The sequence below is a fragment of the Passer domesticus genome, chromosome 9, assembly GCF_036417665.1.
Source record: "Passer domesticus isolate bPasDom1 chromosome 9, bPasDom1.hap1, whole genome shotgun sequence".
In the NCBI taxonomy this organism is placed as follows: domain Eukaryota; kingdom Metazoa; phylum Chordata; class Aves; order Passeriformes; family Passeridae; genus Passer; species Passer domesticus.
This window is the reverse complement of record NC_087482.1, coordinates 40765400-40788069: the sequence shown is the minus strand read 5'-3', so window position 1 is coordinate 40788069 and position 22670 is coordinate 40765400. Positions and strand designations below refer to the sequence as shown.

General features: G+C 45.3%; 1 protein-coding gene across 1 annotated transcript in view; it reads left to right on the top strand.

The window, feature by feature from the left end:
- The window catches only part of LRIG1 (leucine rich repeats and immunoglobulin like domains 1), a 91276-nt gene that overhangs the window by 43308 nt on the left and 25298 nt on the right, over window positions 1-22670 (top strand). The window contains exons 4-7 of the mRNA XM_064432973.1: window positions 14156-14293; window positions 15225-15368; window positions 17579-17722; window positions 18508-18651. Coding sequence (XP_064289043.1) covers window positions 14156-14293; window positions 15225-15368; window positions 17579-17722; window positions 18508-18651 — 570 coding nt within the window. The remainder of the gene's footprint in view (window positions 1-14155; window positions 14294-15224; window positions 15369-17578; window positions 17723-18507; window positions 18652-22670) is intronic.

The following is a 22670-nucleotide window of genomic DNA, read 5'->3' as shown; positions in this document are numbered from 1 at the left end:
AGCCTCCAGCCATTTAGGAACAAAGGGGACAGTGACCCACAGCAGTCAGCTGTGTGTTAGCAACAGGCAGAGCTGTTTGAGGTGCTTTGGCCCCATCATCTTGGTCTGAATAAGCACAGATAACAAGGAACTCAGAATAGGGATTTTTGGAGCAAAAGAGTGTGAAATAGGATTAGCTGATTCACAAGAAGATGCAGTGACACTGCAGTGTATTTACTGGAGAAAGCAAAATCAATAGGACTACTCTGCTGCCAAACTGAGCAGAAAAGTCTCTTGAAGAAAATCAATCTTCTTTACAGACTCATTAATGTAAAGATCAATTCACATTAAACTGTAATTAAACAGAGAGCTAATCGGAGAAGGGTAAGTGATCTGCTGTGCCCCAGGCAAAATATATCATGTAAAATTTGAAAACTAAATTTGTGGAGAATTGGAAACTGGGAGTGGCAGGGAGCATGCTAGGACTGCTTGGAAAAGGGCTGATGAGCTCAGATGCTGGTTGGGGCAGCATGATCCTCATGGAAAGGAGGGTGCTCAGTGCTATTCCAGCTGGATGTCAGGTAAGACAGGTCAAAGACTTCAGTCAGTCCCTTCCATTTGACTTGCATGGTTTCTTGTAGAGCTTTTCCTCTTAAGTGCTGGGGATTTCTTTGTACTTCTGGTTAAGTTAGCCACATTTTTAAAATTGTGACCCTTGTAACTTTGATTTTTCTTTGACTCTCATTAGACCTTTGTACTAGATTAAAGTTGACTGGTCTTGGAAGTCCATAATGTGGCAGAATCAGGATCACACTATTGAGCTGTTGCCTCATTCCTCCACAGTGAAGGCTTGGGAAAGCTGCTGTTATTTTAGTGCTGTTTGCACTGCTTCACTTGCATTGTCAGATGGAGTTTGCAGAGGCTCTTTCTGAAAACCCATGTGGTCCATTAGATTCTTGGAGCTGCTGTTTTGCTTTCACCCACGACAAAGGCGTCTTGCTTTGTGAGCTGAAACAATGCAAGCAGGATCTCACAAATACACCTTCCTTTCTGCAAGATTTCCTGGGAGCTAGGGTGGTGGGATTGAGATCTGTGACTTCAGTTTGTCTTTGCTGTTCAAGTTAAGATGGTGCAGACTCTGCTGAGCACCAGGACTGCAGCTGCAGCTCTGTCCATGGCAGGGTGTCCCTGTTAGAGGGAAGGGCTCAGAGCTGCTCCATCTGTGCTGCTCGTAGAGCACAGCTCAAGCCTGAGCTGGTCTCTACATGAGGTGTGAGCTCACTTTTTGTTCCTGGCTAGGCCAGAGTAAAAACCTCTCTGTGTGTAGGCGTGTTGAGAGCTGGGAAGTTTGGCTTGCAGGAGGATTGAGGTTTGAGCTAACAGACAGTACAGACGTAGCCTTGGAGGCCATTTGTGGCCTGGGATCCTGCTGTGCTAATTGCTGTACAAACAGAACAACTGCCTTGACCCCCAAGGGGTTTAATCTGCAAGTCATCTTTGCTGGAGTTAAAAAGGGATGATCTAACAATTAGAAATAAGGAGACTACTCTGTTAATTCCATGTGGGTCACAGCAAGAGGTTTTGTGCTCATAAGCACAAAATCCAGATGACTCAGAGGCAGCCGTGCGAGGGGTCTGGTTGAAGTCAGCAGCCTCTGCTTGTGTGCAGGACGTGCCTTGGGCAGCTCAGAAAACCACGCTGCTTTCCACTCTTCCTCATTATTGGCCCAGAGAAAACTTTCTCTGGGAACTAAGGCAGAGTGGTGTAGATACATAAGTGGGAGCAGATTCACCCCTAGCCCCTGCTTGCATCACATATGAGGTAGAAGGTCTGCAGGGGCCAGTTCTCCTGTGTTTGCTTAGACAATTCCCCTTGGAGATGGAGAGAGTTGCTTTCTGAGAGTTAAACTACAGAGCTTCTGGGTTTGGATGTGAAATACGTTAATATGGAAAGGGAAAATTAAAAGAATGCTGACAGGCTGTTCAGTGTGCAGCAATGTACAGGCATAAGATATTCTGAAACTCACCTCTGAAGTTTGTTATGCTCAGAGTTCATATTGAGGCTCTGGTGTGTGAAGTCTGCAAGTTTTTGAGGCCAAAGACTGCAGGAGCCTTTCCCAGTGGAGGAAACTCTCATTAATCATGTACTCCCAAGCACCAGAAGAGATGCTGTTTTGACTTTCCTTTTGGGCTGTTGGAACTGTTCTAATCATTTGCATGTCCTTTTTGAGCTTAGATATAGTATGAGTGCATGGAAATGGCAAAGGATCTGAGGCTATTCCAGGGAAATGAGTAATCATTTCTTCTAGAAAAGCAACAGCAGTAAAGCACACGGTTATCAGACTCAACAAAAGAGCATCAGAAAGTAATCTGGGCACATACAGTGGAGTGTAAGAATTGGCCAGAGGATAAAGATAGTGAAAGTTGGTGGCAGCTCATGAAATACCAGTTACCCCTGGAGGCTGCTCTATTATGTATTTAATAACATGCATTTTGTGCAGCTGTGGCAGCTTCTTCTGTGAGCAGAGAATTGCTCTGAGCTAGGCCAGACCTGCTCTGGCATCTGTGTGCTGCTTTGTGGGCCATGCTGGGTTAATCTGTGTCTGGAGGGAGGAGAGGACACCAGGGGTGTTGTGGGACAGAGCTCAAGGTTAGGAGATGGAATACTGGAAGAGGATCTTTTTGTGCATATTCATTATATCCCAAAGAAATTCTCCTTTGGGGGTGGATCTGCTTCCTCCAGCTGCCTCAGGGCAGCTGGAACTCCTGGATGTAAAGCATCTCCAAGGGCAGGTGAATATTTTATGTACAATGCACAAAGTGGCTTCCAAGTTCTGTCCCTCTGCAGATCAAGCCTAGATCAGTTGTTAGGGTCATCTGCAACTGTGATCTCTTGTTAAGGTCAGTATGAAAAATAGCTTCATATTTGAGCCTTAGAATAGCCCAAAATTGCTCCTATTAATATCTGTGGTGGATTGACTGTCTCATTTAATGGCATATGGCAAATAAAGCACATGTCTACAAAAGCAATTCCTTTGTTAATCTTCACAGACCAAGCAGGTTTCAAATATAAATAACTTGCTGAGTTGAAAGTTTTTTTAGCATATTGGAGTTTCCTGCCTAAAAACTGCTGGCAGTGGCAATTAAGTTTGCTCAGAGGTGAGTAAAAGTCAAGTTGAAGCTACAGTAAAAGTAAGTTGAATTATTTTGGGGGTAAAATTCTCACTCTGTGTTCCTCTCTAAAAGCTTAGCCAATTCAGCTTTTTAACGAAATTGCACAATATAAAGAAGCTCTCAGTATGTGTTCCTACATCCCTACTGAGATTGAGCAGTTAGTTGCCAGTTACCCTGGTTGTAGACAGTGGTGCTTGCTCAGAGCATGAAATAGATCCCAGAGAGGAGTAAGAACAGGGGTGGGGGTAGAATTGTGGGCTTTAAGTTTGAGGGTGGCATAAAACACTGGCAGCATTAGGAATAGTGTAGGGTGAAGAAAATGTTCACTTGAATGTGATCCTCCTAGGCTAAGGTTGGAAGAGATCAGCAAAAAAGTCTGCTGAAAGCTCATTTCTGAGTAAAAGCCAGCTATGTGCTGGATTTTCTCTTATTTTTAACCCATGTCAAATTCCCCAATTAATTGCAGAAGTGAACAATAGAGATCATGTCAATAGTGATTATCTTGCAAAAGCAGCCCTGCTGGGGGTGTGCAGTGTGGAAAATGTGATTGCTGGCTAAGATAGATGAGAAAGTGATCTGTCACACCTTCAGATGAAGTGATCACTTGAGAGGCCACGCTCCCTCACGTTTGTGTGCATAACTCCTGCTTGTTAACAGGAATTCCACGTGAATATTGATTGGGAATAAGTGGTTGGGTGAGTACATGTTCTGCCTGTCAAACCATTTAATGTTCAATTGCACATCAGGGAAAATAGCAAAGGTAGCTGGAAAATGAAACTGGAGTGCAGGGCTGTCCGAGTGAAAAGACAACTGTGTTAGTGGTCAGATCTGGGCAGATAAAATGAGTTGGGGAGAGGTAGAATTAAGAGTTGATGAAAATCTATAAATCTAATGAGAATCTATAAATGGCTCATGGATTTTAGACTTAAATATCGTTTCCTGTCCAGTCCATCTACTGCAGATCACACACTCTGTGCAAGCAGCTGTGTGGTGATTAGCGTGGGCAAATTGGACTTTCTGTAATCCCTCAGGTGCCCTGGAAAAGGCAAATTCTTTGGTGATTTTACCAAGATGTTTTTGCAATCAAGGTTGTTTCTTTGAGAGAGCAGTCATCTTTTTCAAAATAGGAGGAACTGAAGATGTAAATGGCCTCACTATAGAAGCTTGAAGAACTTACTGGCTAAGTGGTGGTGAATGCTTACACTTGACTTTACAAGAGCTTTACCAGGGAAGCTTGAACAGCCTGTTTTACACCAGCCTGGCTTAGCACAGAGGCAGTTCTACTCTAAAACCCAATTTTCCTCTTCCCTGGATGTTTTAACACCTTGTTCTGGGGTTTCCCAAAGCCACCCTTCCTACTTGATGAGCTTCATTAGCAACAGGGTGCCTGTTCTTGTGAAGAGCAGCTCTTTTCTTTGCTAACTTGACCACTGCTTTTCCGCATAGGAGCTATTCCTTCTTGCAGGCAGAGCAGTGTGAGCCGAGCAGAGCTCAGTGAAGTCTGCCCAGAGGCAATCCCTGTTCCTGTGACCTTGCTGACAAGACAGATAAGCCCTTTCAACAGAGCACAAGTGTGTGTCATGTTGGAGCAGACAGAACGCCAGCCTATCTACATCTCTCAAGTGTTAACAGGAGTTTGACTGGCCGGTCAGAAATGTGTTTCTTCAAATGCTGCCTCTCTCAAGAGGCAGGTCTTTTAGCAGCTTCTGCTGCAAGTTCCATGAGACTGAGAGTTTGATGGTGTGGAAGATGTATTCAAGTGTTGTCCTTTCTTAACCTCCCTTATCATCCATGTAGCTAAATCCTCCTGTTTTCATTGTGCTCCTGTCAAAGGTGGAGAAAGCCCCTGTGTCATGTTGTGGCTTAGAGACACAGACACTCCATGCTATCAAGAAGTCTGCTTGCAGTTAAAATTTGGATGAAAATTGCAGCATCATGGGCAGAGCCATTGCATTTGGTTTGCACTTGAATGGCTTCTCCCCTTGTGTTATTTTCCCCTCCTCACTCCCGTGGAGAGACAAAAGCAAAACAAAACCACCCACAAAACACATGCGCTCTCTAGGCTGCGGTGAATCTTAGTTACTTTGATCATGTATTACACAAAGAGAAACTAAAATCAGTATCAGGATTTAAGGATGAAAGTGCCTCCATGCCCTGTGCTTTTGCATCTTCTTGGCTTTCAAATGGAAATGCCATCCTTGTTGATTAGAAGCACAAAACTTGCATGCAATGAAATGAAAGGAAGCTGCTGTCTGTGCTCCAGCCCCTGCTCTGTGCTGGTTCAGTTGACATCTGGGCTGGGTCTGATTTTTGGGTTTGTGTTCTTCCTTATCACAAACCTGACTCATCTTTGAGGCAGTGATAAGGTGGGGGGCTTAGGCAGGTGTGGGGCTGTGGAGAGGAGGAACTCATCAGAGCAGCAAACCGGTGGAGTGAAGCTAGCCTCTTTCTTGGCTTCAAAGAGTTGCTTATGCATTTAATTTGTGAGAGAAAATTGAGTTTGGCTGGCATGTATCAGTGGCAGAAGAAAGCCCTTGAGGGAGAAGCACAAGAGGAAAAGCCAATGGCAGAGCAAAAGAGTAGCAGACCAAAGATATGAGATGTAGAGCATGGAAACACTGACCTGACTGTCATCTGCCAGCAACTGAATGACCTCTTTGAAATACTGATGCAGCCCTTCCTTCAAAGAGGCTCTGCTGAGTGCCACGACCCCGTTCAGACAGCTGGTGCAGAGCCCTGTGGTTTCCTGCATTCTTGTGTGAAAACTGCCATTTACCTTATATGACTCCCTTCCTTCTATTCCCATGGGACAATTCTCCTCCTTAGCAGAGTTCAGCACTCAGAAGAGCCTCTCCTCTCCTTTGCAGCCTTTCTCAGTGCTTGCTCCAGATGGAGGTCAGGGAATGTGAGAAGTGACAGGAGCAGTGGTGTGGACTGCTCATACAGTGAAAGGCTCATACAGCTCTGAGTGCTTGCAGGCTGCCCCTATCAATACCAGCAGTGAGGGTGTTCAGTGGCTTAGGGATCTGTCCCTCCCTTGTGCCATGGCCAAACTGCATCACAGGTTGGGCAGCCCCTGCTGAAGATACCTGGCCCCAACCCTTGCAGGTGCATCCTCCACTGAGGGGTGTGCTCAGGGCTCTGCAGATCATCTCTGAGATGGTTTGGGGTCAAGTTCATAAAAGTTCAGGGAGGCTCATTATGGAGAAGCTGTGCCAGACAATGAGAGATGCTTTGCACAGCCTGTTTAATGGATCTGTGCCCCCTGTGAATACATCATTTTAAAAGCTGCTGCAAAGCACAATCTTGATGAAACATCCAGTGTAACCAGAAGGGAGCTGGTCCTCTTAGAAACACCCAGTTGCTGATGGGGGGACTGTGCCCATAACAGAGACTATCTTGTCTTCAGGAATCTTTATTGGCTTTGATGTCACAGCAGGTTGTGTAATCTGCTGAAGAGATAAGACAGCCTCTGTTTTAAAGATGACTAAATTCTAATCCCACCTGTCCCACACATTTTGTTCTCTTAATGGAATGCTGAAGGCTTAGGAAGTTGTATGATGCAAAAAATATCCAAAATCATATGGTGGCAAGTCAAAGTCCAGTGAAAGGAAATGCAGCTCAAAGTGAGGGAGGGAGAGAGCTTTGAAAAATGACATGACTTACCTCAGTGGATCTGTCACACAGTGTAAGGTCATGTAAGAAGTCAGAAAGTTGATATAAACAGTGCTAGTTCAGAAATGTTCAAAGAGAATATGTATCTCACTGGGTATGTGGTGGTTTTGGTTACAATAGGAGAAGAGCTTTCCTTGGTGCAGTTCATACTTAACCCAACAAAACCCACTAAAGATTTTTCATCAGATCCAGGCCTTTGCTTATGTCCAGCTGCTAGGAAAGATTCTAAAGAGAATGCTTGATCCCCTCCTTTCATCCATGTGGCTGCCTTATGAAGGAGCTGTGGGAGTGTGCCTGGCAGCAGGATAACATCTGCCCATGGTTGGGTACCCCGGGCACGAGGATGCTCTGAGGATGCTCTGAGGCCACTGGGAGTGCAGCAGGGTCAGTGCTTGCAGCCCATCAATGGGAGAGGCAGATGAGCTTGGTCCCGTGAGTGGCCACAGAGTAGTCTTTAATAATAGACAGTGAAAACATAGCCCCTGGGTCACACTGGGCTCACATGAACAGTCCTGTTGGCTGCAGGGGAACTATTTGTGTGAGTAAGAGTTTGCTTGTGGGAATAGAGTTCATAGCACAGCCCTCTGCAGGTGGCAGCTGCTCCCAGGCCCAAAGGGGGTGAATTAGCAAATCTCATCTCCCAGACTGATTTCTGCCCCCAAACATCCATAACCTGGAACAGACACACAGTCACTTCTCTGTGAAAGGTTGCATTTTTCTTCATCCCTTCCATCTTCACAAAACCCCCCAAAACCCAGGTTGTTTTTGAACCCCCCTGTCTTGTCCCAGCTGTGTGTAGCTGGGGATAGTTTGCTTCATTCTACTTCATCCTAAACCACAAAACAGGGTGAGAACATGACCTGATAAATAAAAAGCCCCCTGGAATATATCTGGTTTGAAGCTGATGTACAGCAGATGAATAAATCAGATTTTCTGCTGTGGTTGGATATAGTTGGAATAGCTCTGTCAGCTTATTTCATGCATTATTCCTTTACGTTATTTTAAGTGAAAAGCAATGTAAAATGGTCATGGATTTTGTTTGCTTCATCTTAGACCTTTTTCTGAAGGAGTGCTAGGGAGAGAGATCCTGACTTACAGTCTTAGGTAGAGCATATAAACCTTTAAGGGGAAGTTTGGATATCTGTAAAAATTATGCAAGTCGCTTTTTTTCCCAGTGGTTTGGGTTTTTTTTTTTTGTTGTTATTTTGTGCTTTTGGGGGGTGGTGTTTTTTGGTTTGTTGGATTGGTTTGTTTTGTGTGGCTGACCCTAAAATGCAGTGGCTGCCTGGCCTGCCACTGCTCTGCTCTTGTGTGTGCAGCCAGCACCTGAACAAACAGAGCTGTATCTGTGACAGCCTGGGAATCTGCCAGGATTCCTCAGGGAAGGAGTGATTCAGAGCATCTGAGAAAAGTGGGGGCTGCTTCCATGCATCCTTGCTTCCTGTCCAAACAGCAACCCAGGCAGCCTTGCTCTGAAAGGACAGTGGGGCAGTTCCCATAAGCAAATCCAGTTTTTGTGTAGGATAAAAATACAATTCTTGTGACAGTACAAAATCTTGTGCCTCATGGATTATTCTGGAAAGGCTGATATGACAGCACAAAGTGTCAGACAGCTAGTGGGGCTTTCCAGAGCCCTTGGGAAGTGTGAGGGCTCATGCACATCAGGCAGTTCAGTTTTTCTGGGAAGGTCTCATGTGAAGAACTAGAGAATGGTGTGACACAGACTTCCAGCATGTCACCTGCATGTTTACTTCATGTTCAATTGCAGAGATGGCTTCACTGTACTCCAAGGCAGACATTTCATGAGTTACAGTAGAGAAGAAAAAGTTTTCTGAAAGAAGTCTTTGGAAGTAAAATTTATGAGGAAAATGTTAAAACCATGTAAGAAATTGTACACTGATAAATTTTTTGAACTTTGAGTCAAAGCTGATGTGCAGGTCCCAATGACATTCTTCCCCTTCCTTCTTTCCATATGTTAATAAAAATCACTTAGGAGATCTTTGGTTATTGAATGTAAGAAAGTGACCAGGAAAAGCAGGAATGTTTATGTTGCTGCTGTTGTAAACACAAATTCGTCTTCCAGATTATTGGTTACCCTTCTTGCCTTGTTAGGAAAATTACTCAGGCATTGCACTCCACTCTGACACCATGAATTTATTATTTTTTGTGTTTGTGTAGTGAGTGACAGGCTAAAGTCAAATAGCAAATCATTTAAGGTGAAAGCTTAGGAACCCATGTCTTTGATCTTCATCAGTGTTTCTAGAAGGATCAATACTGGACCTCCATCTCCTCTGAGCTGAGGAGGAGGAGGGCAGGTAGTTCCAGGCATGTGTTAGTCACAGTGTATGTGATCCATCTCTGGTTACGCTGCCTTTGATCTCCCTCTCTTTGCACAGCCAGTCTGTGACACCAAACCTTGCCTGTCCTTCAGTACCAAACCCCATAACTCTGGCTCCAGCGTTTTGTTTCTTCAGTACTTTGTCAGGATGGAAATACTAACCAAACCCTGAACTTTTTAAATCTTTGTAGTCCTGTGATCTCCCTCGTACGCTAATTTTGAAAATGTGCTGGCATATTAATAGAGCCCTGCCCGAGGTGCAGAGCCTCTCTTTAGAAGCTCGATTTTATTTTTGATGCCTATAACAGGTGCTGGTTTAATAGGTTTGCTGTATTACAGCTTTCCTTTTTCTCTGGTGAGCCGGGCCAGATCTGTAAGCTGACACTACATGAAGGCCAGGCATGTGACTTCTGCCTGTCTTTAGCCTCACTTCACACTGAACATTTACACTGCAGACTTGCAGCAGCTACAGCAGCCTTAATTCAAGCTTTGTCTAAACCAGGAGGTTTTGTGCTGATTGTATTTAAATCAGCCCAAGCAAAGCTCCTCATGCATTCCTGTCTGAGGGTCTTTCTTTGATTTTCTGCTGTCAGCTTTTGAGTGGGCAGCTGCTGGGGAGAGTGAATGTGGCTCAAACAACAAAGGAACATTTTAGTGCTGCCCTTTGCATCCATTTCTCACACAAGGAGTTTGAAGCTAAGGTACTGAGTGGTGTTCTTCTTCCTTCTTGAAAGAGGAAGGTGAATTCTTCTCCTATTAGGTCTGGTGGAAAATGTTTCACAGCCTGTTTATCAAATAAATATTCACAAAGACGCTTCGAACGAGGAAACGCACCAGGATTAAAGTGTAACTTTACCTCTAAAATACAAGCTGAGATTCCTGGAAATGCTGCAAGCCTTTGACTTTGAGCCACCTGTTATTTTCCTGCCACCCCCTTCAGCTCCCTCCCTACTCCCAGCAAACCCAAACACGCTTTGGCTTCGCTGGAACGTTCTGCTTGTTTTTCTCAGCGCAGAGGAGCGGAGAGCGCGCGTTTGTTTCCTCAGGGCTCCTCCCGGCCTTGGTCCAGCAAGGAGCTGGCTGGGCTTGATCCAAATCTCCTCTAAGCTCAAGGGTCTGTCCAAGGGTGGTGCAAGCTGAGGGCTGTGCTACCTTGAACTGGGTTAAACTGAGGGGATGGAGGGGGATCCACCCAGCTCTCTGCCTCTGCGGCCAGAGCTGGTGCTGACCCGAGGGTGAAGAAGTTCCTGAACAAGTGCCATGGGTACAGAGAGTGTGGAAGTGAGCACTGCTGACTGCCAGTTACCTTAGCTTGGCTCAGAGGTGTTCCAGTTCCAGGTCTGTGCTCGCTGCAGATGAGGTGTCTCTGGGAATGACGTTGGGTATGAACTTGGAAGTTCAGTTGTTTTAGCCAGATCCTCCCATATTCATAAACAAACCTAAATGGACTTGGATGGGCCCCTTAGTTCCTATGATTTCTTTTTTGCTTGAGCTGCTCTCGCTCCAGGTTTTTAGTCCTCAGCAAAGGCTGCATCACCCTAGCTGGATAGTCCTTTTCCATGCACATTGGAAAGCCAGAGGTAGAGAGGGGTTAAGGAACTTGCCCAAGGCAGATGAGCCTGTGCCAGAGCTGGGAATAGAAACCAAGAGACTTGGCTCCCACTCCAGGCTCTAATTGCACAATCTCACATTGAAGCCCTGTCATTGTATACTCTAGAGGTAACACGGGCTGAAGTGAGGCAGGGAAAGCTGTTTCCAGGCTGTGATACCTAAGGAGGGGGAGAGGAAAGGATACCTGGAGGTGTTGGTTGGGCAAGCACCAATTATTTGTGCTTTAACACCTGGTTTCGGCAATTGGTTTTAAAATCTGGTCTGTCACATTTGAAGCCAACCCAGTGTGAAGTGGTTGGGAGAAATCCAGCCCTTTTCCAGTCAGTGATAAAGGGGAGAGGCAAATTCATAACATCACTGTTTTGTTTTTTTCTTCTGCAAAGCTCCCTTGCAATGAACAGGGGGACAAAGGCAGGAGAGCTGAGAGGATCCAAGTAGTAACAGTAAGGGTTAAATCACATTTGGGCCCTTACCAAAAGAATGAAAAATAAATTGTAATCAAGCTAGTAAAAGGTTTGGGCTATGTTGCCTCCATATCACATGCTGTGTATAGGAAAAGTCCCAGGCTTTGTTTGAAGTGCAGTGCTCTGAGAGGGTGCAGTGCTTTGCAGCAAACTGTCTGACATTCCCCAGCTGGGACTGGCCCGGGATGCTGTTTGGAGCTGAGAGTAACATTTGGAGTCAGCCCATGTTTGAAGGAAAGGGGGAGAGGGAGAGAAAGGAGCCAGTTTTTCTGCCTGTGTAAAATAATGTATCCATCTCATCTGCCAGCTGCAGCACATGAAAAGCGAGAGGCGAACAGACAGAAGTCACCTGGAAACTGTGAACACGGCTCAAACAAAACAGTTCTTTCCTGTCCTTTTCTTCCCTTCTTCAAGTCTGTCTTCTGGGATGGGTTGGGAGATCTGGCAGGCGGGCAGAGTGGATATATGTTGAGCAACCAAAGCACAAAAATATTAATACTGCAAAAAAAATTAAAAAATACTGTTGGCTTCTGAGGAGCATTTCATGTCCAAATTCACTCTGTGCTCTCAGTCCCTTGCAGACTTAGCTGCCCTGTGTAGGGATTGTCAGGTGATTTATAGATTCTCCATGTTCGTTTGTACAAGCCTTCATTTCCTGTTAATTTACAGCCAGATTCATCTCAGCCATCACAGCTTAGATGAGATCAGAGCTGAACTCACAGCCCCTGCTTCAGGAGAGCTCCAGAAAATGTGCTCGTAGTTTGCTCTCAGTTATGTCTGTGTTGAGGAACTTTCCTGAATCACAGGATGCTCATTTAGTGGGTGCTCTTCTTTTGAAGAGGGAGAAAAGATTAAAAATTTATGAACCTTGCGATTCTGCTAATCAAGTTAATTGCAAAAAAAAAAAAAAAACCAACCAAAAAAAAAAAAAAACCAAAAAAACCAAACCACCAAAACCTAGTCCTAGGGTGAAAGAAATTCCCCTTGCCCATGTGTTTAGTTAATGGAGGTCACAAAATTCTGGGTATAGAAATTTTTCCTGCATTTTAGTCTCACTATACTATAAATTCAGTGCACCACTGTCCTACTAGGTGCATGGATGTGAAAATTCAGACTTTATTCACAGCTGTAAATGAATATTGGTCTTTTGGATAGCAGCCACATCATTATCTTTGAAGCAGTTGTGGTTGTGGAGACCTGTGTGCAGGTAACCATAGAATAACCAGTTTGGAGACTTAAATTATGACTTCCCTTTGATTTTTCTTGACACCTTGTTGCACTGTATTAGCAGCACACTGCTATAGTGCTGTAAAATTTGTTTTTAGTGTTTTCTGAGCCTGCACTGAATTAATTATCATTTAAACTCTTCAGTCAAAGTAGTGTTTCTGTGCCTGTTTCCTCAGCATTAAGCAAGGGCCATGTGCTGGCTGTTTAAAGGGTGAGTCTCCCAAAAGCAAATTGTTCTGGGGTTGCAGATTTTTCACTCTTCCTGTTGTGGACACCAGCAAAGGTTGTGGTGAAACAATCTGGTTTTAATAACAGGGAGGGTAAAGGAGGGGATCACAGTGTGGGGAGCAGGTCCCTTGCCATGGCATTTTCTGTCAAAGGGAGGAGGTTTTCTTCCAAAGGGGCTTGTCTGAACCCCTGGGAGAGCCTGAAGTGGGGTGAGGCTGGAGAAAATGGGCTCCTAAACAGCTGTAAGTGCCTGAAAAGCTGTGTCAGACATCGCTCAGTTTTTTGTTTCAAGGGCTGGTGCTTTGTCAGGGGAGCTGGGACTTGGTTCAGGAGTGCTGTCACTGTCTGCTCTCCCCTCCTCTGCTCACCCAGTAGGTGTCTGGATGGATTGAGGCACAGGATTGTCTGAACTCTCTTCACTATCTCTTATTATTCAGCAAGTTCCCAAGTGTCTGGTGAGCGTCTCTGTTTGGAGTGCCTCACTCAGAGCCTTGCCAGTAATATCAGTGACTGGTCTAAATTCACATCAGGCATGTGCTCTGCCTCTTGTGACTAATGCACAATGTATTTCTTTAATTGATTACTGCTCTCTACTGACTCAGGCCAGAAAGGAGTCAGAGGAAAGGGCTCAGTGAGGGGGTGATTTTTACTAAGACCTTGTTGAGTACAGATGAAGTCTAAAGGTATTTAACTGTTTGGTGGCTGTGGAAGCAAACTGAGGGCAGTCATTATGACTTTCTCTAAAGAAAAACCTCAGGTTGTCCTGGTCAGGCAGCAAACACAGGTGATCAGTGCAGGGTCTGATCCTGCAGCTGGTGCTTGGGCAGGCACTGGCACTGCAGAGTTGTCCTAATCCTACAGTGGGACTAAAGTAGCAAAAGATAAGGAAACGCCAGCAAGAACGTTTGCAAGACTTCTTATTTCTCTGTGTTATAAATAATTGTAATACAGTGTGAAGCTGGGAATTTTCAGAAGAATCCTTAGGAGTTAAGAATATTATGTAACTTTTGGGTTTGTGTTTACTTATTTGTTTCCTTCTCTGAAAGTCACATTCTCTGGATAAAGCCTTGGCATGTTGGCTGAGCCACTGATCTGCACTCCTTGCCTTTGGGATTCAGAAACAGCCCTGTATGTAACAAATCCAGTTTGGAAGTGCAGGCTTGTAGGAGAGCCCAGATTAATGGAAAAAAAAAACTGATGAGTGGAGTCAATAGCTCTGTAGAAGGTAAAAAGTGTCAGGAAGCCTGCAGATACCTGTGAGCTGGCTCTAGCCAGAGGAACAGAGAGGGGACTAGGGAATCTCTCTGGAAGGGGTTTCTCCTCAGACAGCTGTTAAAAACTCACCGTAACTCCGAGTGTGCAAACTCAGGGCAGCCTGGGGGCCTGCTGCAGCCTTGGATGTTCCTTCTGCTTTTCTAAGAGAACTCAGCAGTCCCTTTTTCTCCTCCTGACTGTTTCAGGCATCACAACAGGATCCGCAGCGTTGAGGGCAGTCAGCTGCAGCCCTACGTTGCCCTGGAAACGTTGGACCTGAGTTTCAATGACATCACGGAAATCCGAAACGGCTGCTTTCCACAGGGACTGCACATAAAGGAGCTGTGAGTTCTTCTTGTTGGGAACTGCTCTTGTTGAGTTACCACAGCAGAGAAAGGGGCCTCAAACCTTTAGAGAAAGAAGTCATGAACGTAAGAAGTATGGGATTATTTGTCAGGATTTTTAAGTGCAAAGGAGAGTCAGAAGGCAGTACGTTGTCACTATTGTCAGGTTATTTTTTGAATGGTCTCTGATGTAGCTGTAAAGAATGCAGATTATTATTAATTGTGTTTTAAAGAAAAGGAATCTATCTATCAGGTGTCCGACATCCTTCATGTGTAGGTGTCTTTATAACTGTAAACCCATGTGCTTCTAGAGGAGTGGAGAGAGAACAACTATTTAATCATTAAAGTGACTTTCTAAATATTGAGAACAGAAATGTCTGATTATTTGAAGAAAAAGAGATCAAGCAGAGTAATACACTCCCACAGGATGTTTGCCTCTTCAGAGAAACACAAAATAATCTGTATTTTAGGTACCTTTGAAGAGGTGCAGGCAAGTAGTCTGCCTGCATTAAAATTCACACCCAAGTTTGTGTTCCTGGATGCAAGTGGGTATAAGAGAGTGGTGTTGTGACTGATGTCCTGCAGAAACAGCCCCCTGTGTCTCAGACTAGGATCCAAATAAAAAAGACCTCTGGGACAGATACTGAGGGGAAAATGAATAGCATCATCCTGCACTGGAACAGTTTCCAGTTTCTGGCTTCCACTCCTGATTGCCTTGTTCAAGTAGGAGGATGTCAGGGAGCTCTTTGGAAGTGCCCAGCAATTCTCCACATTCATCACAGGCTCTGGGAAAGGCCCTTTGTGCAGCCAGAAATTCAGCTGGTTTGAAGCCATCTCTCTAGTTCCACCAGCTTGTCTGGAGACCAACTAAATGCTGATAAAAGGTAATTTCTGACAGAAGCATTCATTTTTCTGCTGTGATTTATTTCAGCTACCTGGGGAGCAACAGAATCAGCACCCTGGAGCCTGGTGCCTTTGACAGCCTGTCCCGGTCCCTGCTGACACTCCGCCTGAGCAAAAACAGGATCACTCAGCTTCCTGTCAAGGCCTTCAGGCTGCCCAGGCTGATACAGCTGTGAGTACACATGCCCACTTTAACTGAGCTCAGCCTCACTGGATGGAGATAAAACGATCCTGGGGGTATGCACAGCAAATGTCACCTGTCCTCACCCACTGTGTGTGAAATGTAGAATCCACTGTGCAGGAGTCCTCTGCCAGCTCCTACAAGATACACTGGGAGAGGGTTTTGTCTTCTGACTCTTGGCTTTTCAGGTCATTATTTGGATCCTGTGGGGAGGGAGGAATGCTGCAGCAGACACCAGCATCTTTTGCACTTGACAAAGTGAGACAAATCCATTCCCTTGCAAGCTGCTGGTGTCTGTGGTGCAAGAGAGGTTTGCAAGATGTTTCTATTGACTGACACAGAGCTCAGCTGCCATGTTAGTGTTTCAGGGCCACACAGGTATCTTTATGTGGCAATAAAAAAATCAATGAAGGAAGGTTGTTAAACTGTGAGGTGATATTTGGGCAGAGACAATTGCAGCTCAGATGAGTTAACACACACACAGTTGTTGTTCTGCTTACATGGGGACCCACAGACATCTGCAGCTATAAACATGCTTTGTGTGTCAAAAAAGTGCCACTAATGGTTGAGCTTTTCCCTTCTGCTGCTGTTGGAGAAATGGGCCCAGCCTAAGGCTCATTGCAATCTTTCCATCAAATTTGATAGACAAAAGGTCCACCTCTGTCTGTTAACATAAAGTTCACAAATGCTGTTGGAACTCAAACCTCTTGACAGAGAGAGAAATCCTCAAGCCAGGGTGTGCACAAGGAGTGTGTGCACATTTATGTCTGCATACATGCAGGATTTACAGCCAGTTAGGGATGGGATAGGGGGACACAATAGGAAAAGTCTGTTGCCTCTCAGTTGGAAGTTGCTGTCCATTGAGTGAGGGCTTCTAATTCACTGTGTTTGACTGCATCATGTGCAGAACTGTAATGAAAACAACTCAGTCTGTTTGGGAACATGGTTTGCACTGAGAGATGGAGTAATTGGTGCTCTTAGTGACTGCCTCAGAGCTGGTTGTTTAACTCTGCTGATAAACATGAATGAATTGCAAGTTAGCCAGATTGGTGTGTTGTAGAATTTGTGTACAGTTCTTTTTCTGGCAAAGCCTATTTCACTAATAGCCCAGGAAGTGCAGTACCACAAGGGACTTTAGGCCTACAAAATCTTTATTGCTTACTTGACTTTAATTATTCTCAACTTGAGTACAAGTTCAACATTGTTTTTTTAGGCAGTTGAAAAGTAAGCTTAAAGTCTCTATGGCTTCTTCATCTTCTCCAAAACAAGTTTGGATGTTGTAACCTCCACCATTTTCCTCAACACAAACACTGAATAGGGAACTCTCCTCAGCTTAATCTTGTATGTCTGGAAAAGTATCACTTTTAAAAGCTTTAGCTTCAGATTTTAGTGCATTGTGTTGAAGTTCTCCAGTGACATAACAGAACTGGATTTTCACCTGGTATGTCTGGGTCAAGTAGTCCATAAGACTGATATAGGTTGGTAAAGTGTGCTGTGATGATGTTCACATTGCTATTCACAAAAAAAGATACTGCCAAAATTTAGGGGTCCTTCCTCACCCAGAGAAACTCAAAAGAAATTTAATGAACCAGGCTGGAAACTATTGTATACACAAATACCAAGACTATATTGTTATTGGAAACACTTCTTTCACTCTTTATTAGTTTCTGATAGTAGAAAAAAAGAAAGGGACATTTTTTAGGGGGACTGAAAGCTTTTCTTTCAGAGTTGGCCATAAAGTTTCCTCTTGGGCCCACACTTTTGGGGCACCTGCATGTTTCAGAGCACATTTTTACTGGGCAATTAAAAGTCCTATAAAAACAATGGATTGTAAAGGAAATAATGCCAATGCTTCGGTTCAAATGGTGTCTGTGCTTGAGGGAGGATGAAGAGTGGAAATTGATGAGAAGGATCAATGGTTGAAAAGAAATGCAGAGAGAGGGGGGATGAAGAGGAATTGCTGCACTCTGTAATTTCTCTGTAGTGAAAGCCTGTCCTGGGGTGAGTTTGTTTAAGAGATCACACCCAGCTGCCTTCCCTGGGTAGCTCTGGGATTGAAAGTTTCCGGTGCTCTTCTGCTGTCTCCTGGGAACCACTGACACAGGAGCTGTTGGCATGGCTGTCCCCATTGTGTGCTGCACAGATGACTTGGTGAGAAAGGGCTGGGGTTTAATAAACTTGTCTGGCCTTGGTGGTTTCAGGGAGCTGAACCGGAATCGCATCCGCCTGATTGAGGGCCTGACGTTCCAGGGGCTGGACAGCCTGGAAGTCCTGAAACTGCAGCGCAACAACATCAGCAAACTGACTGATGGGGCTTTCTGGGGTCTGGCCAAAATGCAAGTTCTGTAAGTTGGAGAAATGGGCTCTTTTTCCTTTTCACCTGCTGTCACATCCTTCTCTGTACCCGTGGGCACCTGTGCCGCTTCTTGTTCTTCTTTCTTTGTCCTGCATGCCCAGAGCTGCTGCAGCAGCTTCTCTTTAGCTGGCCCACAGTTTACAAAAGCTCACTCCTTCAGCAGGTGTTCAGTAAAAACAACACTGTTTTTTAAGCTGTGGCACTACTCCTTTGAAAGTTTGACAGTTTGATTACTCAGCACTTATCTCAATTAGTCTTTAAATATCTGGCTTCTGCAGATTTGTTTTGGCTGATAGATGGATACTCTGTGTTGCAGACAGTATCATTCCACCTCATGAGATGCCTAGAAACCAAGCTGGCCATTCTTGGTGATGTTTTCTTTCCATACCAGAGTCATTGCAGAGAAATACCTGAAGCTTCCAACATCCTTGGCTTCCAGGTGTGTTTGTGAGGTCCCAGGTGATGAAGGCAGCACATTTCTGGGTGCTGCTGTCACACAACTGAGACTCTGCAAATGCAAACTTCAATGGGCTGCTTTAAGCCCACTTTACTTGCAGTGGAGCTTCTCTCTGCAGTCACATCTCCTTCTGGGCATTTCCTTTGTGTTGTCCTTGAATTTCTGTCTTTGACAAGAAATTCTCACACGTGCATGTGTCCACATGGGTATGTAGAGAGGTATGCAGGAATAGCTAAAAACCCAGCTCTTTTTGGAAATTCTTTCAGCAGTTGACCAGTGCTGCTTATCTGTCAATTCCCTCTGATTTTTCTCCACAGCCACCTGGAGTACAACAGCCTGACAGAAGTGAACAGTGGCTCTCTCTATGGCCTTTCCTCTCTGCACCAGCTTCACCTCAGCAACAACTCCATATCCCGCATCAACCCCGATGGCTGGAGCTTCTGCCAGAAGCTGCATGAGCTGTAAGTTGGTTTCTGTGGTGTTGTATAATGCTGGCAGGTGAGAGGGGAGTAAGGAGTTTTCACGGGGCTTACAGCTCCCACTGTATCAACCTGTAGAAATGCAGGAACTGCAGGCTCCCAAGTGATGCCCTGGTTATTTATGATGATATGACCTTCAGAGCACCTGTGGTGCTCTGTTAAAACATATTTGTACCAGAAACAAAGGCTAGAACCCACTAAAAGTGCACAGTGCCAAAAGACCTGCAGAGTTTGGGAGCTGTGGCTTGCCAATGTTTTTAGCTAGTGAGTTACAAGACTTGTAACTTGCCATATAATAACTGTACAGCCTGAAGGAAGCTTTGCTTTATCCTCTGTATTTACAAAGAACAACCACGTTTTCAACCAGCAGAGACTTGGCCCTTTCAAGGCAGTTCTCCTTGTTTCTCCTGTTTACACTTTATCCTTCCTGTGGGGTTCAAATGTTGAAAAGTAAATGAAGGGGCTTTGCTCTCCTGAGGTGCTGGGAATGCAGCCTGACAAATGAAGGAGAGCCTTGCTGCTGAAGGCAGCCCCACAAGGGTGTCTTGGTGCTGTGGCACTGCTTAATGCCTTGTTGAAGAGACACAGGGATGCTTGCAGTACTTACAGAAGGTGCTGCCATCCCCTCTGTGGGACTGTGCAAAGCTTTGCTTTTTGCTTTGGTGAGCTGTACACATGGTCAGTGGAACTGGAATTCATTCTGCTTGCTGCAGGAAGTGTTAAACAGTGTTAGGGAGTCCCCTGCCCACCAAAAAGCAGCATGGTAGAGCAATTTCCTGCTGCCAGAGGCCTCACTCTGCTCCCTCACTGGAGGTTGGTGTCTGCCCACTCAGCTGTGAGTCCTGGAACCTTTGGGCTGTGGATTCAGAGATGGGTAGACATGACACACGTAATTTCTTTACATTTAGAATTAACATGCTAACCCTGTGGTCTTCTGTTGAACCCAAATTATTTGTTCAGATGTTGATTATTTTTTGGGGGCACAAGGAAGTACTTTATTTTTTGTTTTAATTAAAAACACACATGATTGTTTAATTACCTAATTTTTTAAATTGCTGCAGAACTGCCCATGCCTTGCACAGTTCTGGGGACAGATGCAGTTCCTTCATGTGGAGATCCTCACATGATATTTTGCTACATTAAGGCGATGTTAATGGAGAGATCTTCAAGGCAGCAGATCAGAACTGGAATTGTGCTCTGCCTTTGGTCTGTTGAAATCTAAAGCATCATAAAAAGGGAACCTGCCTTGCCAAGGCACTCACAGCTGAATCCTTGGAACAGCCAAATGCAGATCACTGCACAGCACAGCTCTGGGAGCTTTCTGCTCTCAGGACCAAACATCTGGTGCCTGTGCTGAGTTTTATCTCAGCCTGGGTTGGATGGGATGGGTCAAGCCCACCTGCACCTCACAGGGCTAATGGCAGAACTCTTCTAGGGAGAGAGCTAAGCTTGTCTTCTCTACATGACTGTCTTGCAAACCCTCAAGGTTTAGATTGGAGGTTGCTTGTCCTGCTGAGTCCTTTTTCTGAAGTATGGATTAGGGTCTCATCCAACAAGCAGCTCTAACAGTGAGCTGTCCTGTGTTAGAAGCAGTGATTGCAGAAACTGGGGTGCAGGATAGGGTAGGTTTAGAGAATGCCTGGTGGTGTGAGCCACTGGGGTGTGCCTGATCTGACAGGCAGGACTGTGCTGCAGTTTGAGGCCAGTGCCTGAGATGGGAAAGGCGATTGTGTGGGTGTTAGCACAGCCCTGGAAAGGGCTACAAGCTCTTCCAGGTGTTGCCTTTGGGGTAAGGCTGCTGCAGGGAGCCATCAGGTCTCCAAACTGAAACTCCCACAGCCAGAGAGTAGCTGTAGGAGAGGTGTATGCTGAAATGCAAGGGTGAGGAAAGGAAGCCGTGGGTACATCTAGACTGACTCGTGCACTTTTTTAGTTGTGTATGTTTCATTCCTGATGGAAAGATCTTTTCTCACCTCCACTGTTGCTAAATCTACTGGGTTTCAGTTACCAGAAAACACTGGTTATACAGAGAATGAGTTTCAAAATCTTCTAAGGAGGGAGTTGATCATCTAAAGGAGGAGGAGTTATCTCTCATTCAGTTTCTGGGACAAAACGTGAACCCAAGGCTCTGGGCTGATGTAAAAGCTGACAAGGAAAGAAAGCTCTTGCCTTGTTCTGAGCATGAGAAAGGGCTGATTGTATTCACCAGTCAGGTGCTAGAGCATCAGCATCATGGAAAAAACCACAGTAGGAGCAGAGGATTTCATCAGAGGTAAATGGTGACTTGGCTGCTGGGGCTTTCCTTTCCCTTTTTACCTGTAGCTTGGTCAAGGGGAATGAGGTGTGTTAGATGTGCCTGGTCCAGAACAGGCTGGCAGCAGCAGCTCCAGTTGCACAACAGGGTTCTGGTTAACCCCTTTCTGCACCAATTTTGGCATGGTGCTCAAAATCTCCTACCTCTGGCCAGGCTGGAAGGGCTGTGTAGACAAACACTGCCATTTATTCATGCCAGTGATTTATCCCCAGGTCAGGGAAGCAGCAGAGATCTTCTGGCTTCTCTCAGCCAGATAACCCACACTGCTGAGCTGAGGGGGGAAACCTGATTTTGCAAATTGGCCTGTGCTGTGGCAGGAAGCAGAGCCCTGGCATGCTGAAGAGGCCCCTGCCAGGTGCAGTAGCCCCTGAAACCTTCCATGTGTGACACCACTGAGAGTCCCCACGTCCTGCTGCTGTCTGTCCATCTTGGAGTGACAAACAAGCAGAGGGAACATGCCTTCACCAGTTGTGGCAGGAACTCTTATGTGTGGAATCAAAAGGAACTATTTATTTTCTCAGCCAGGTTTAGGATTACTTTTGAACTTTTTTTTTTTAAAAGCCAAATTCTTTAATAGCAGGTGAGGACATAATTTTGACCAGATGCCAGTTCTTCATAACTAACACTATAGCTTCTTTAGGAATGAAAGTATGTTGTCCCATACCTTCAAACTCATTAATCTTTGCTGAATTTTTTCCAGAGCTTGCCCTCTGCCCACTCACACAGCTAAAAGATAGACAGCCCCTTTGCCAAGTAAATGACACTCTCAGTGCTTTGGAGTATGTGTCTGTTTGGACTTAGGTTTTGGCTTTGCAATGAATTTCATGCAAGCCCTAGACACATTTTTAAGCAGACTCATTAACAGGCAGTACTAGAAGAGGAATTTGGAGGTTTGGAACTCAGTGAATTTTTTTTCTTGTCTGTACAGTGAAGAATTTCAGTGCTTGTTCAAAGCTGTTTCACTTTTTCAAAAGCTGAGCAGCCCAAACCCTCAGATCTTTTGAAGTGAGTTGCACTCCCAGGTCACTAAGAAGGAGGTTTTGAAAATCTGGTGCCTACTGCTACTCTGAGAGTTCTCTCATTTGAGAATCCAGGCTGTCCTTCCACAGCAGGGCTTTATTCTGGCTAGGAGGTGGCTGCACAGTGTGTGAGGTGGCTGCAGTAGCTTCCCAAGGCTTGCCCTCAGTGTCACATCTCCAAAACCTCATCTGCACCTTGCTGGGAGAGAAAAGCAGCTGCCTTCCTGCCAGCTTCCAACTGCAACAGGAGCAGTGCTTAATAAAAAATCTCCCAGACCAGAGATAATGCAGGCAAGGGGAAGAGACAGATGGAAAACTAGGAAAAAAAACAACCCTCCAACAGTCCCTTGTAAGTGGAGAGGATTTAAGGCAAACTGTGCTCCTTGACAAAGGGGAGTGGGAGGAAGGAAAGGTGGCTGGTTTACAACAGGCACCTCCTTTCTGTGGGTGAAAGGAAGCATTCAATTGCCTTGTGGTGAAATGCTTTTGGCTCTGGACTGGGGTGGAGCTGAGGCACCCACACCCAGAGCCTGGGGCTGGCTGTGCACAAGTGCAGAATGATAAGGCACCTCCTGAGCACAGCAGTGTGCACCCTGCCAAGAGCCTGTGTGAGCTCCAGAATCCATCAGTGTGACATCACTCTGCACCTCGCAGGGCGTGGGGAGCAG